At 39.9% G+C, this 12,903-nt stretch overlaps 2 protein-coding genes across 2 annotated transcripts in view; one reads left to right on the top strand and one right to left on the bottom strand.

The window, feature by feature from the left end:
* The window catches only part of LOC149286818 (intermembrane lipid transfer protein VPS13D-like), a 63,558-nt gene extending 60,884 nt beyond the window's left edge, over positions 1 to 2,674 (bottom strand). Inside the window, exons 1-7 of the mRNA XM_089493648.1 lie at positions 2,578 to 2,674; positions 2,119 to 2,196; positions 1,838 to 2,028; positions 1,487 to 1,567; positions 981 to 1,097; positions 372 to 476; positions 51 to 221 (exon numbers count right to left, since the gene is read on the bottom strand). Coding sequence (XP_089349774.1) covers positions 51 to 221; positions 372 to 476; positions 981 to 1,097; positions 1,487 to 1,567; positions 1,838 to 2,028; positions 2,119 to 2,196; positions 2,578 to 2,674 — 840 coding nt within the window. The remainder of the gene's footprint in view (positions 1 to 50; positions 222 to 371; positions 477 to 980; positions 1,098 to 1,486; positions 1,568 to 1,837; positions 2,029 to 2,118; positions 2,197 to 2,577) is intronic.
* Positions 2,675 to 5,516: 2,842 nt separating this feature from the next.
* MRPS16 (mitochondrial ribosomal protein S16) lies at positions 5,517 to 7,346 on the top strand. Its single transcript, XM_089493647.1, has 3 exons — positions 5,517 to 5,529; positions 6,285 to 6,545; positions 7,216 to 7,346. The coding sequence occupies exons 1-3, from the start codon at positions 5,517 to 5,519 to the stop codon at positions 7,344 to 7,346; spliced, it is 405 nt and encodes a 134-aa protein (XP_089349773.1).
* The last annotated feature ends 5,557 nt before the right edge of the window (positions 7,347 to 12,903 follow it).

The raw sequence follows: 12,903 nt of genomic DNA, 5'->3' as shown, positions 1-12,903 counted from the left end.
AACAGAATATCAGAGACCCCCTCTGACACCCACAGAAAATAAAGGATTACCTGAGATAGAGTCAGCGGGATGGTCTTAAGACATATATCACACTCAATACGTGGCTGATGTCGTGACCTTAAGGGATCTTTGGAACAATTCCTCTTGAGAAGAGCTGAAGTACACACAGGCTTCACTATATACTGGTGCTCCCGACTCTCCATGCTTTTATCCATCTCCTCCTAGAAGGTTAAAAAACAGGAATCCTCAACAAACAAATATATGAAGACGTGGTCGTTTTATTACTGTAACAAGCCACACATGTCTCCTGCTGCCAGTTCTTTTTTCTCCATTTTCCATCAGAACCATTTTTAGGTATAAATCTCAGTTACCTGCAGCTCCCCGGGAGGAAGGCCTCCCAATAAAGTGCTGCGGACATCCCAATAAATGCTAAACTCTTCCACTTCCAGCTGTTTTTTTCTCATCGATTTTTCCACCTTAAAATAAAGAAAAAAGTAGAAAGAAGTTGTGGACTCGCCTTTTCATGCAGTAGCAAAATTATTAAGTTTAGGTTTACAGTGTCAAGTGAGGGAAAAGAAAAAAGGTTTTCGGTAAAGTTGCTGAACTTTAGGCACAGGGAAAATTCTACATTTTTCTGCTCATCAGCTGGCTTTTGGTACAAATCACAGGTGAATAGGGGGAGTCTACTTTTACCCAATGATCAATGGTATACAAGGGATGCAGTCATATCTCCAGAGATCAACCGCACGGCTGTCAATACGATTAGTTACACAGTTACACTTCTTCACTCCCAGCGCATTAAAAGAATCCCGCAGAGAGAGGACAAACCCCATCTGTAAAGAATACACTACGTAGTGTTGGTGTAACTTTATAAGAGTGGTAAAACTTCATCAGTGCGGCGATAAAACTATAAAACTAACAGTATCCTTCCACTCTTATGCCTCATTTATAACATCTCACATCAACTAGGATTCCCTTACCGGCTCATGGACAGCATTTTGCACAGACACGTTTTTAATGCATACACCAAACGCAAACGGATGTGATGGATCTGTCACCCCATCCTCAAACCTCAAATGGACATCCTGAATTTTTAGCTAGAAGAATACACAAGAACAGTCAAGATCAAATCAATGCAGCGATATTATGCATGGTCTTACTGAAATGCCAAATCACTTTTTTGTACTGTTAGGATATCATGCGTCTGCTTTGTAATCCAACAAATTGTAAAGGTTTTTTATTATTTTATTTATACACACTACTGTTCAAAAGTTTGGGGTCACTCAGCTGTTTCCATGGAAAACAAGGACATTTCTGGCTGTAACATAATTTGCACAAGGGTTTCTAACGATCAATTAAACTTAAACTTGGATCAATCAACCAGAGAGAAAAGAAAAGTTTTAACAAAGGCCATCTAACTGGAAATAGGTCACCTTTTCTAAATATTATTGTAGTGCCATTCCAAGAACAATAGAGTTTGACTCACCTCAATATTATCCACAATTCTAGTTACGATAGAGGCAGTAACAGAATACCAGTAGGATTCTCCTTTTTGTTCTTGTGCATTCTGCAGCAAAACAAAAAAAAAATGAAAATAGACAAAGAACAGATGATTAAAAAAAGGTCTGACGTGGTACAAATGAATAAAGCCATAATGTGAATGTTGGTTGTTGAGGAGCTCTTGGGATTTAAATAGGCCTCTGGGGCAACGATGCATTCAGTATTTTACCCTGGGTTATGCGCCGCACAAAACACTGAACGCAACCAAATCCGTGAAACAAAAAGAAACCCCTTGAAATAAAACTGAAAGCGCAGATAAAATGCATAAACTACATACTTTCCATTTATCCTCCAGGGCTTTAAGAAGTGCTTTTTTGCGGTTCTTATCGAGCAGCTTTTCTTTCAAATCGTCGAAATCTTCTAGCTTGTCGGGAGCACCGATTAAATGTAGCTTAGAAATCGAAATAACCCATGGGTCCAGGTGAGGACGGTAGAAAGGGATCTGTATTTTTATTTTTCCTATGAAACCTAATAAAACAAAAAAAGGAAAAGCATTAAAATAATCAGCCCTAAAATATATATATATATATTCATGTCAGAGCTATATCTTTGCCGCACCTGCTTTTACTTCGAATGGCAACTCCAATTCTTTCAGTGCATCTTTTTTTAAAGGCAGGTTCTCCAACTCCACTGCACCTGTAAACGTCAACACGGTTATTTTACAACAATGTATTATAACAAACTAAGTCTCTATTACTCGCCCTTCCATCTAACAATTTGAGAGCCGGACATAATATTTTAGGAGCCAGTTGACATACGTGTAGGAAATCAATATAAACTGCACAAAGATTCAGATAACAGCAAATAAAAAGTAGAAGCCTTAGCTATTGAGCGTTTTGAGAATTATTCAAAGCAATTCTAGTGCAAATTTTTAAAAGTGGCTTTATTACCATAGCAACCAATGGAATGATCCTGATAACCGGACCACTTCATGTTTTCTAAGGTGACGAAGTCCCCGTTTTAGGTTTGTAATAAGCACATAAATCGGAGAGGGAGTAGAAAAGTCTCATTTGTTACCTTTCAGAAGTGCTACAGATAGCTGGTCCGTATTAAGGTTATTGACATATTTCCCCAGGTAGGTATTGAGGACCCACGCCACCAAACTTTCCAACATGGCTGCTGCTGGTGCATGAATGAATAATAATGAAAGGTCCTCCGGTCATTCATTCATAACAGCTGCCCTAAATGGTCAAAAAGAGAATATGAGTTAAAAGCACAAAGGACAGCATGTTGCAGAGTATATGTTTATAGGGGCGGCTTAGAATCTGTCTCCGTTCACCCTTAACCAGTTAGATTGTATTACCAACCAGATTAAGTTACCTGTAGCCTAACCAGCATTGAGGGTGTAGGGAACCTGTGTGTTTAATAAAGAAATAAACTAGGTAGTTTTAATTTACATTATTTATTTATTTATTTTTACAGAAGTAACTGGTATTTCTCGTTTCACGCACACAACGCAATTAACCATTCAACAACTCCCTCTCCTGACTATTCCACTTCATCAGAAGAATATAAACAGATTACGATCGTAATCCGTAAAGAATTTATATCTAAAATGACGGGATTATTGCGTTGCTTAGCAACATAGTGTATATAGTCACCGATGGCAGCATATTACAAACATAATAATGCCGTTAGGATGGATTCTACATCCAAAAAGTCAGAAATTGTTATTAAAAACTCTTTATGATGATTGGAAAAACGCAAGTTTGACTATTAGTATCTACTCTGGGTACGCAAATATCTAGATGCAAAACATTACAGCGGAAGCCTCTTGAAGCCAGAGTTGCTTAAAAGAAATCTGATACAAAGAGTTCATGGATAATAAGTGATTTTAGTGCAATGTTTAAAATGTGTTATCACCATAGCAACCAATGGAATGGGCCTGACATCAGGACCATACCATGTGTTTCTATGGTAATGAGACAAATTTTTCAAACTTCCAAACTGTTTTAGATATAATTTTTAAATGATTATCACCAGTCACCACAGCTAGCTCTCCAGCTAATGTTGGACTCAAACTACTATGATGCTCAGCCACAGGACCAACGCTTTTAGTTTAAGGTGCTCCTCGCACAAAACGCTGACAATCGTATTTGTTCCCGGAGTTAATGATGGAACTCATTAAATATATTTAATATATATATTTATTTATTTTTACTTTCTGTTTAGGACTTGTATGGTGGACACATTGGACTGCACCATGTCTGTCATTCACACACACAAACATGTGGTTACGTTTCTGTGTGTGAATGACCGACACGGTGCAGTCATTCCAGTTCTAAAATGTATTTTATTCTCTCGCTATGTGTAGTTAACATAGAAGCATAGCATTTATGGCCGATCAGACCCATCTGGCCCCGTCTAGTCTGCCCGTTTCTCCTGTTGTAAAGTCTCAAACCTTAATCAGTCGTTGGTCTCGTCTTAGATTCAGGAGCCGTATGCCTATCCCATGCATGTTTAATACCCTCACTGTATTACCCTCTACCACTTCTGCTGGGAGGTTGTTCCATCTATCCCCCTCCCAGTAAATACGTAATGGTTAGATGAGATGTTACCGTAAAAATTCAAATAGACTTCTTAGGAAATGCATGTTGGGTTCTATACGGGGGCAACAGAATAGAGCAGTTTACAAACCCGATTAATCTACAGAGGGCTCGGAGAAATGATACTGAAATACTAATAAGGGTCACTCTGTGTTTTGGTTACACTTTCTCTTATGGGGACAATAAGCCTGAGTAGCCACACTCCCTAGCCATGTCCTAGCCAGGGTCAGGCACCTGCACCTCAGGGCAGCCCCTATCTGGCAGCCTAGGGGAGTTTACACACCTTGAATCCTCCATGGGGGCGTGGCTGCCACTCACTCCCCTCCCCCAAGACACCTGTCAGGAGCCTGTACATACCCGTCATATCGTCCCTGGCCACCGACTCGCGGTCTCCGGTGCAAGCAGAGGCCGGGGTGTCTCAGTGCCGTGACCTGCGTACTCACACCGCCATGTTTGTACTCCCGTGAAGCGCTGTCACACCAGGACAAATTCCACAGCCGGTGTCAGTGCCTCACTTCCGGGAGATCCGTGCAACATACCGGAAATAAGGAGCAAGGCATGCCTGTATCACAGAGATCTGATGTGATAGAGCGTCTCTCTAATCACAGTGCTTTAGGAGTGTAATCTGTACCAGGCAATGACTAAAGTTATATTAACTTTCTGCAAACTCCCGCCCGATATTATTAAGGATAAATTACACTTTTCATCCCAAATGCAAACTAACGCCTCTGGGACATGGGTCTGTTCATTAACCCATCGACTCCATGCTTTATTATAAATACTTTCTAATGCTTATAATCTTACTTTACATCCAAGCCCCACAGGAACCCCCCCAAAATGCATATTCCTGAACAGACACAAAGGCTGCATCATTGAACTGTGAAGGATCTCATCACTAGGCGCTTACACTCACCCCTAAAAGCAATTTACGGTCAGGCTTTTTTTAAAAAATTTATTATTGAAAGCTTTATTCGTTATTACATGTCAGCAATCTGTGTGCGCTCCATATAAACCAAAATCTGGAGAAACCGGGGGCTCTGGAGTAGATTTTACTTAATAATATCACCGCAGCCCACCTGTCACTGTACCAGCTAGCTGCACCAAAAAGAAAAGCCGAGTGACGTCAGTTTCGCGACTCGAGCTAGAGGACAACTACTTCCGGGTTAGCAGTGGGCTGCTTCCTTCCTGCTCATGGCTGCGGTGTGCTGATAGGTGTCTATCCCAGGGTGAAGGACAGGGCAATGACCGCTTCGGTTTCCCCGGTGTGACGGTTACAGGGCGGACGAGCTGGTGAGACGTGTTTCTCTGCCCGTAGCAGACTATGCCGTGCGAGTCACCGGTCACAATTCCGACCGAATAATATGACATTTTCTGCTGTCTTTCTCCAGGTACAGACAGTATTCACCCATCATGGTGCATTTAAGTGAGTAGCTGCATGTCTGTCGTGTGCTTTATTTATGTGTAATTAATTCACTTGTATTTTCTTTGTTAATAATTGTTGTGGTTTTCGCCCTTTGTAATTCTTAACGACATTAAGTTTAATTGTCGACAACCTTCTGGAGCTTGTTTCTCTTGCAGCCAGATACATTGCACATAATATATATATATATATATATATATATATATATATATTTATTACCCAATGTATATTTAACGCCGGACTATCATCCAGGAAACCTTGATTTTAATACCAGTCTATTTTGGAGTAATCAACGCCGGTTTTCTTCACAGAAATGTTACTCTATTCGATAATCTATAAGCACATCTTTTTGGAGTTAAGGTAACGTGCGTCTGCGACCTTTGCGACACGGCTAAGTGTTGCGATGATGGTCTTTTTTTTTTTTTTTTTTTTTTTTTTGTGTGTGGTGTATTCACTATATAGTGATGAGTCTAAATGTTTCATCCCACCAGCCTTCTTCGAATGTCACGGTTACCTGGTCATTTAGGGAATGAAATGTTTCATCCCCCTGCGGTCACAGATTGATGGATAAAGCCCTCTCCCTTTAGATGTTTTAGATAACGCACATATATTTTCTGTTTAAAATGTAAGATGTCAGATAACTTCACCTAAAGTTACTCATATGCTGTGTACTTCATGCTTATTTTTGAACACTAGTTTTGGGGGGGTGTAAATAATTTTAATAGTTCAGCAATATTTCGTTTGCTTTGTCTTTCTAGCATCTCTGCTTTTGAAGCGGTACCATGGAGGTCACGTAGTAATCAGACTGGCACTCGGTGGTTGTGCAAATAGACCGTTCTACCGCATTGTTGCTGCCCACAATAAGAGGGCGCGAGATGGCAAATATTTAGAACAACTAGGCACTTATGATCCAATGCCCAACGTCTACAACGAAAAGCTTGTAAGCTTGAATATGGAGCAAATTAAATATTGGATTGGCTCTGGAGCGCATACCACAAAACCAGTGGCAAAGTTGCTAGGTAATTTCTTTAAAAAATGCATTTAATTATATTATATATATATATATATATATTTAAAATATTAGTCCCGTTTTTATCTTTCTAGCTAATGCTATGGCAGTAGGGGGTCATGCTGTTTTGTTAAAAATTAGTGATTTTCCCCCACTATGTAAACCGGTTATTTTTTCCCCAATGTATTTGCAATTGAAGCACCCATAGAAGGATGATCTGGGTGGATTTTTAAGTAATCATAGAGAGATGTAATAATCAATGAACCAAAGCATACATGTAAGCTACAAGAAATAATAATATATATATATATATATATATATATATATATATATATATACACACATTCCTGCTTTTGAACAACTTTTCTTAATTGATTCTTAGAGCGCACCATTACTTTATTATTTGTGACGTTAAGGGACTCACCATGTTTACTTGCATCTATTTATGCTCAATTTGCTTTATTAGGTTCACTCCATAACAACTTAATTGAGCTGAGATGGTGTAGAACTGTTGAGATTTTTTACGTCGCGTATTAAAGTGTGCGATTAATAGTTTTCTATTTGGAACAGCACCTTTTGCATTTTAATCAACTAGGTTTCAGTCCAAGCTGCCCATGTTTTGGCTTTTATGTTTAGTTTTCTTGTACAATGTCCGTTCTGAACATCTAATTTTGTTACAGGTCTTGCTGGCTTTTTCCCTTTGCATCCAATGACCATAACAAATGCTGAGAGATTAAGACAGGAGAGAGCCCAAATGTCTGTTTCTACAGACCAGCCTGTGAACGAGTCTAGTGAAGAACAATTGGCTTGAGCCACCAAAAATGTACTTGTGTACCAAGGACTCTTTACTTTTACACTTATTGTGGGGTCATTCTGAGGAATGGATGTGTTCTATAAAATAAAGAAGTATTATTTGCATGCTCTTGGTTGGATTTTAGGGAATATTAAAAAAAGGTGGTTACACCTATCATTTCAATGAATAGACGTATCAAAGCCGGAGCGACTTTCATGGATTGACACCGGAGTATTCACATCTGGTAAATACAATATGTCTTAGAAAATACATTTTTTTTTCTCTATAAAATCACACACAAAAAAAAAAAAGCAAACCATCAGTGATTCTTCTGGGTGTTGAACCTCACCCAATACCATTTATAAAGCTTCTCCCCTATGTTTCATTGGTTTGTGTGACAACATGAAAACCATTCCCGTGTAAAAATAGCCACACTGTCATCAACTGTCCCTGCCACCAGATGGCAGAATAAGGACTAACACTCTGTACACTGACTGCTGCATCGTGCGTCAAACGATAACGAGTGATAGCCAGCTTTCAGCTCTGTCTTTAACTACAGCAACAGTCCTTTTAATATTGTCCTTGGACTGAAAGCTTGATCCTCTGGCCCTGAGGTTGAGGCAGCCTAGAGCCCCAGATGCCTCTGTGCCCCTAGGCACGCTCCACTGTTTCATGGGGGTTTGCACACCTATCACTTCACCTGGATGTTGCCGGTAAGTACATCAGTGCACCTGGATCCTTCACCTGCATTGTTTTTTTTTTTCTTTTCACCTGCCGTAGCCTTTTGGCTGGTAGGGAGAGCACTATATAAACATACATATATATGTATTTTTTATGCTGCCAATTTGCATGGGGCTGCCTTACATCTTTTTTTGGGTATGCATGCCAATATTTTTATCACTTTTTTTTGGACGGAATTCATTTAAATAATATACAACTGCTCCAGCACGTCTTGATCTTTTGATGCACCATTACAAATCGCTGCAGAACATGGTGATCAATCAAATCAATTAATACACCAAAAAAAGCCATAGTGGAGCTGGATCCTATAATATTCGACTGTTTGGTAGGGGGAGGCATGCTGTCCTTTTTTTGGCTCTTACCTCCCCTTAATGACTTTAGCAGATCCTCTTTTTGGTGGATGATTAAGTAGATCCATTCTTCCTGATGGCCTTTTGTTGAAGGACGCAAACAGTCATCTCATGATCTTTTTTGTTTGATTTTTTTTTTTTCTTTGCTCTGGAAATCAAGGGACCTCTCTTTTCCCAAAAATACTTGAGATCCCCTATTTGAGCCCTATCAGGTTGGTTGTAGGAGCAAAAGTAATCTTTATAACCTTTAGAACCCCACATATTGTATGCATTTACATTTACACACTTACAGTATGTGAGGACATAGATGTGGTCAAATAAAAGTTGACGTAGGAGTCTGTGTGTCATCTCAGGAAACTGACCTTAAAGTAGATTTACTGGAAGCAATATATGCTTTTTAAAATGTTTGCCTTCAAATTTAACATCTGTAAAATGTACAAACCCTTTCAGCAAATATCATTCCAACCACATCAATGATCCCAGTTTTTATAATTGTTCTTTGCTACAGTATACGTTTTACTTTCATGCCTGGCCACCTGTGAAATAAAGGTTTTGTGTTACGATTTTATCAAATTTACATCTTTTTTTTCTCTAACATCTGTAATGATAAATCTCAATAGTTGGACTTACTGTTCTGCGAAGAGGGAAAAAAGGAGCAAGCATCATCAAAGCTTTTAGAATAATGTGTTTTAATTACGCAATTTAAAAAATAAACACAGAGTCTATTTTATTATCACTATTATGGGTGAAGTACAGTGTGATTCACTTATACCAAGAAAACCTAATGAGCTCCTAGAAAAAAAAGACGTCACGGGAACTTTCAGGGCTAGACCCGGAGTCTCTGGGTGAAGCGCGGCTTCTCTGGGTCTTGGGGGCAGTTTATTCTTTTTCTAGGCTGGGGCGTGACATGTGTCTATGCCCAATCCCCATCTATGTTCCACCTACTCCTTGCCCTCTTCTCCCAATCCTCACCCACATACACATTGAGGTGACCCCCCTCCCCACATGACACGACTCGCCCGGAAGAAGAGAGTGGTCCAGATAACCTCCCCTGGTATGGATATCAGGCGAGAAAAGGGACAGAAGGATTAAGGACCAAAATCCATTCTAAAGCGGGGCGCTTGACAATTATTATGAATTATTCCATTTCAGTAGCTCTCTCTTGTAGGACAAAAACCTGCATAATTGGTCATATTTTAATGGTATTTACATTAGAATAATTTTAAAGAGCGTTTTAGGGAAAATATTTTCTCCCAATTACAGTGGAGTAAGCGTTTTAGGAATTTTGTAATCAAATACGTTCCGCTGCAAATCACTATTCGGTGCGACGGGTATTATCCTGAAATCTCATTACCTCTGTGACCACCTTGATAGCCTTAATAAGCCAAAATAAACATTATGTTTTACCCATGTACATAGGTGCAGTCCTTTCTTACTTGGCATCCACTTGTTCCTAAAATATGTAAAAGGAGATAAATCTTCCTTGAAGTTAATAATTCATCTTTACGATGTTACAGATCCGTATCAGTCTTTGCCAGTCAATAAAGATGCAACCGCTTTTGATATCCCAGACATATCTCAGGTGTGTGATTTTTACTGGATTTTCAGGGCACTCCTGCTAAGCCAACAAGAATTTTGATATATAGAAGAAGTCTAGTTTTAATGCACCAGAGGGCATTGAGATGGTGCTTTTGTTTCCATACTGGTGGTAAGTGTGTCTTACTGGAATCATGGAGGTCACACGTAGCCCTTTGAAGTCTAATTGAATGATATCCAGCCTACACATTTCATATCACTTTATCAATCCAATAACCAATGTTTCAGGTGTCCAAATTGAGACACCTGTCTTGAGGGCATGGCAAAAGAAGTGGGCACCTGTCCTCCTTACCCAAAGAGCCAGCTCATGGCACTCGGCTGCAAACCTTGCAAGGTGGCCCTGTTGAGGTCTTGGCTGCAACAGCAAAGACCCCCATTATCTTGACAGCTCCTTGATCCGGTCAGGGTAGATCAGAGGATCTTCTCAACTGGCCCATGTTCTCCGCTGTCAATGGAGCAGCTAGTGGAGACCAAAATGGGAACTGTCCCAGGAAATCCGGGACTGCTGGGAGGTATGCCAATGTCATGGAGCAAAAAGATCTTACAAATGATCCCATGAAACATCGAGAGGTTTGTTTAGTACAGTACATTTTTTTCTTAAAAAGCTACATTTTGGATTTGCTTGTATTTCTGATATATTTGCTTGAATATTGGAGATATTCTGGAAAGTGCTCCTGTTCCGCTGCTACATTTGTGCTTCGTACTTAAAGCATAATAACAACTGTTGCTCAGTGACGGCTTTGCCATAATGTAACTGTAACACAATGAATAGCCTCTTCCTTTAAGGAGTGCCGAGTGTTCCTGCCTTGGGTCTTGACTCATACCCAGCACATTGCTCAACTGAAACAGTCGGGCGGGTAAATTGTATCGTCGTCCTTACATTCTTTTTAATTCTTTGTACGTACTGTGCCCTCGGTGTATTATAAATACCTCTTCTAGATGTACGTACCCTGTTTTGGACCCAAATGCCTGTGGTTGTCTTATTCAGGAACTCCCGGGGTTTGTAGGTGCAACTCATACATCGCAAGAGCCCCCTTTGATTCTCAAGACCCCCTGTCGCTTTTTCCTTCTCTGATGCCCCTCTTTTCTAGGAGGTCGGAATGTTTGCTGGGTATGACGGTATCGCAGGGTTCTACAGCCCTAGAAGCCCCGATAATGCATAAAAAAACCCAGCATAATAATAATGCTAATAAAAATAATAGTAATAATAATATTCAATATTCTTTTTTTTAGTTCTTAACTCAATGACATAAGAAATTCTTAATATATCAAATAGTTTCAGCAACCCAGCAGGGGTTGCCCTTTTTTTCCAGTTATGATATTGGGGGGTATTATGACGGCTTGACGGCCATGCTGTTCTTTAACGTCCGGAACGCGGCTGCTTTCATCACAGGGCGCCCCGCCGGACACTTCGTTTGCAAACTCTGATAAATGCTTTTTCTTTGACCAGAAAAGTGAGTCATATCTTGAAATATTTCTATAGAACAAGACAAAGATGCCGTGGCTTCCGTTGTTATTTAGTGTTTGCTTTTTTGTAAATGGTTATTTGGCTACCGGACTTCAGTGGGAAAGAATAATAGCTCGGGCTTTGGAGGGAATGCGCAAATAAAGACGAATTGCCAAACACTGATTGCTCCGGTACATAAAGTTCTATGACGAAACCACCAAACCTAAACTGTGTCAACCTATAGAGGTCAAAGGTCAGGTGTTTCTCATGCCAAAATGAGATGTCCATGAGCGTCCCCGGGAGGGTTTTTGCCCTTTTCTCAGTGTCTCAGGGTAACAGGGCAGATTCTCTGGGTCACATTGACTCCATCCCATTCATCCACAAATGTTTTCTAGGAGGGACAAAGCCAAAATCAAATTGTTTTGTCTATCCTTTCCTTTTCATCCTCATTCATTTACAACTGACACCTTTGCTACCAGTATCTTATGGATGACACCCCTGCTTGAATACAGGTGGCTGAATTAAGTATATCTTTAAATAATGACAACTGAAAGGTTCCGATATCAGAGCCATTTTGGGTAACACGTGGGGGCTTCGCGGTGGGCTACTAAAGGGTTAATATTTCAAGAGTCTCAATGTCAACTCATTTAGAAAGTTCCCGGAGATGCTGATAAGTTTGTCGGGTAAAAAAAACAAAAACCATTAACACTTTTATGTTTCGTTTTGGGACATGAAAGGGGCTTTCCCCCAAACCCAAATTCAAGGTTAATATGCATACATTTCCGTGATATTCTCCGCTACTGATAGTCTATCGAGAACAAGAACGCGCTGCTTGAATTAAACAAACACACTCGGAGTTGTTTTAAAGGTTAGACTTTACTTTATCTGATAAATTGTTGAATAAAATGTATTCAGTGGTTGCCAACAGATGTTTCACGTGGTCGGATAGACGCTGGATCCGTAACATGAACCGTCTTATTTCACACTTATTGGAGGAGTTCCTTTGGGGTTCTAATTACTGTTAATCTACGCAATTTTTTTTCTCCTGAAAGTCTACATAAAACTTTTAGTCTCTGTTTGGCCAATCAAAGTTAAATCTGATTAAAAAGAATTTAAATATGAATTGAGATGTGTATAAGAAAGAGCATATACATTTTTTCTTGTTTCTGTAGTAATTTATATCTCTAGCAGCTACTTTGTTGCCAAATTGCTGCATTTAGCATTTTTATTGGACGGCTAGAAGAACGCCGTAAAGCGACCATCTAATGTCTCTGACAGCCCCCCTAAAGAAGGACACATAATAAGGTACCCTAACGCTCTGTGAGTGCTGCAATATGCAAATAGACCAAAAATGATTGACGTGAGGCAGAAGCTGCAGCCTTCTTCTCAGTGATCCAACAAATGTTGCCACTGATTGGCTACCTGAGGCGGCCAATCAGTG

The sequence above is a fragment of the Sceloporus occidentalis genome, unplaced genomic scaffold (genome assembly GCF_023333645.1).
Source record: "Sceloporus occidentalis isolate IW3139 unplaced genomic scaffold, rSceOcc1.0.p SCAF_66, whole genome shotgun sequence".
NCBI classification, from domain to species: domain Eukaryota; kingdom Metazoa; phylum Chordata; class Lepidosauria; order Squamata; family Phrynosomatidae; genus Sceloporus; species Sceloporus occidentalis.
This window is presented reverse-complemented; position numbering and strand designations above follow the sequence as displayed.

Bases quoted from the DNA above. Each gene is read 5' to 3' on its own strand.
- MRPS16 (XM_089493647.1), top strand. The intron at 6,546-7,215 runs GTAATTTCTTTA...ATTTTGTTACAG, and splicing joins ACCAGTGGCAAAGTTGCTAG to GTCTTGCTGGCTTTTTCCCT.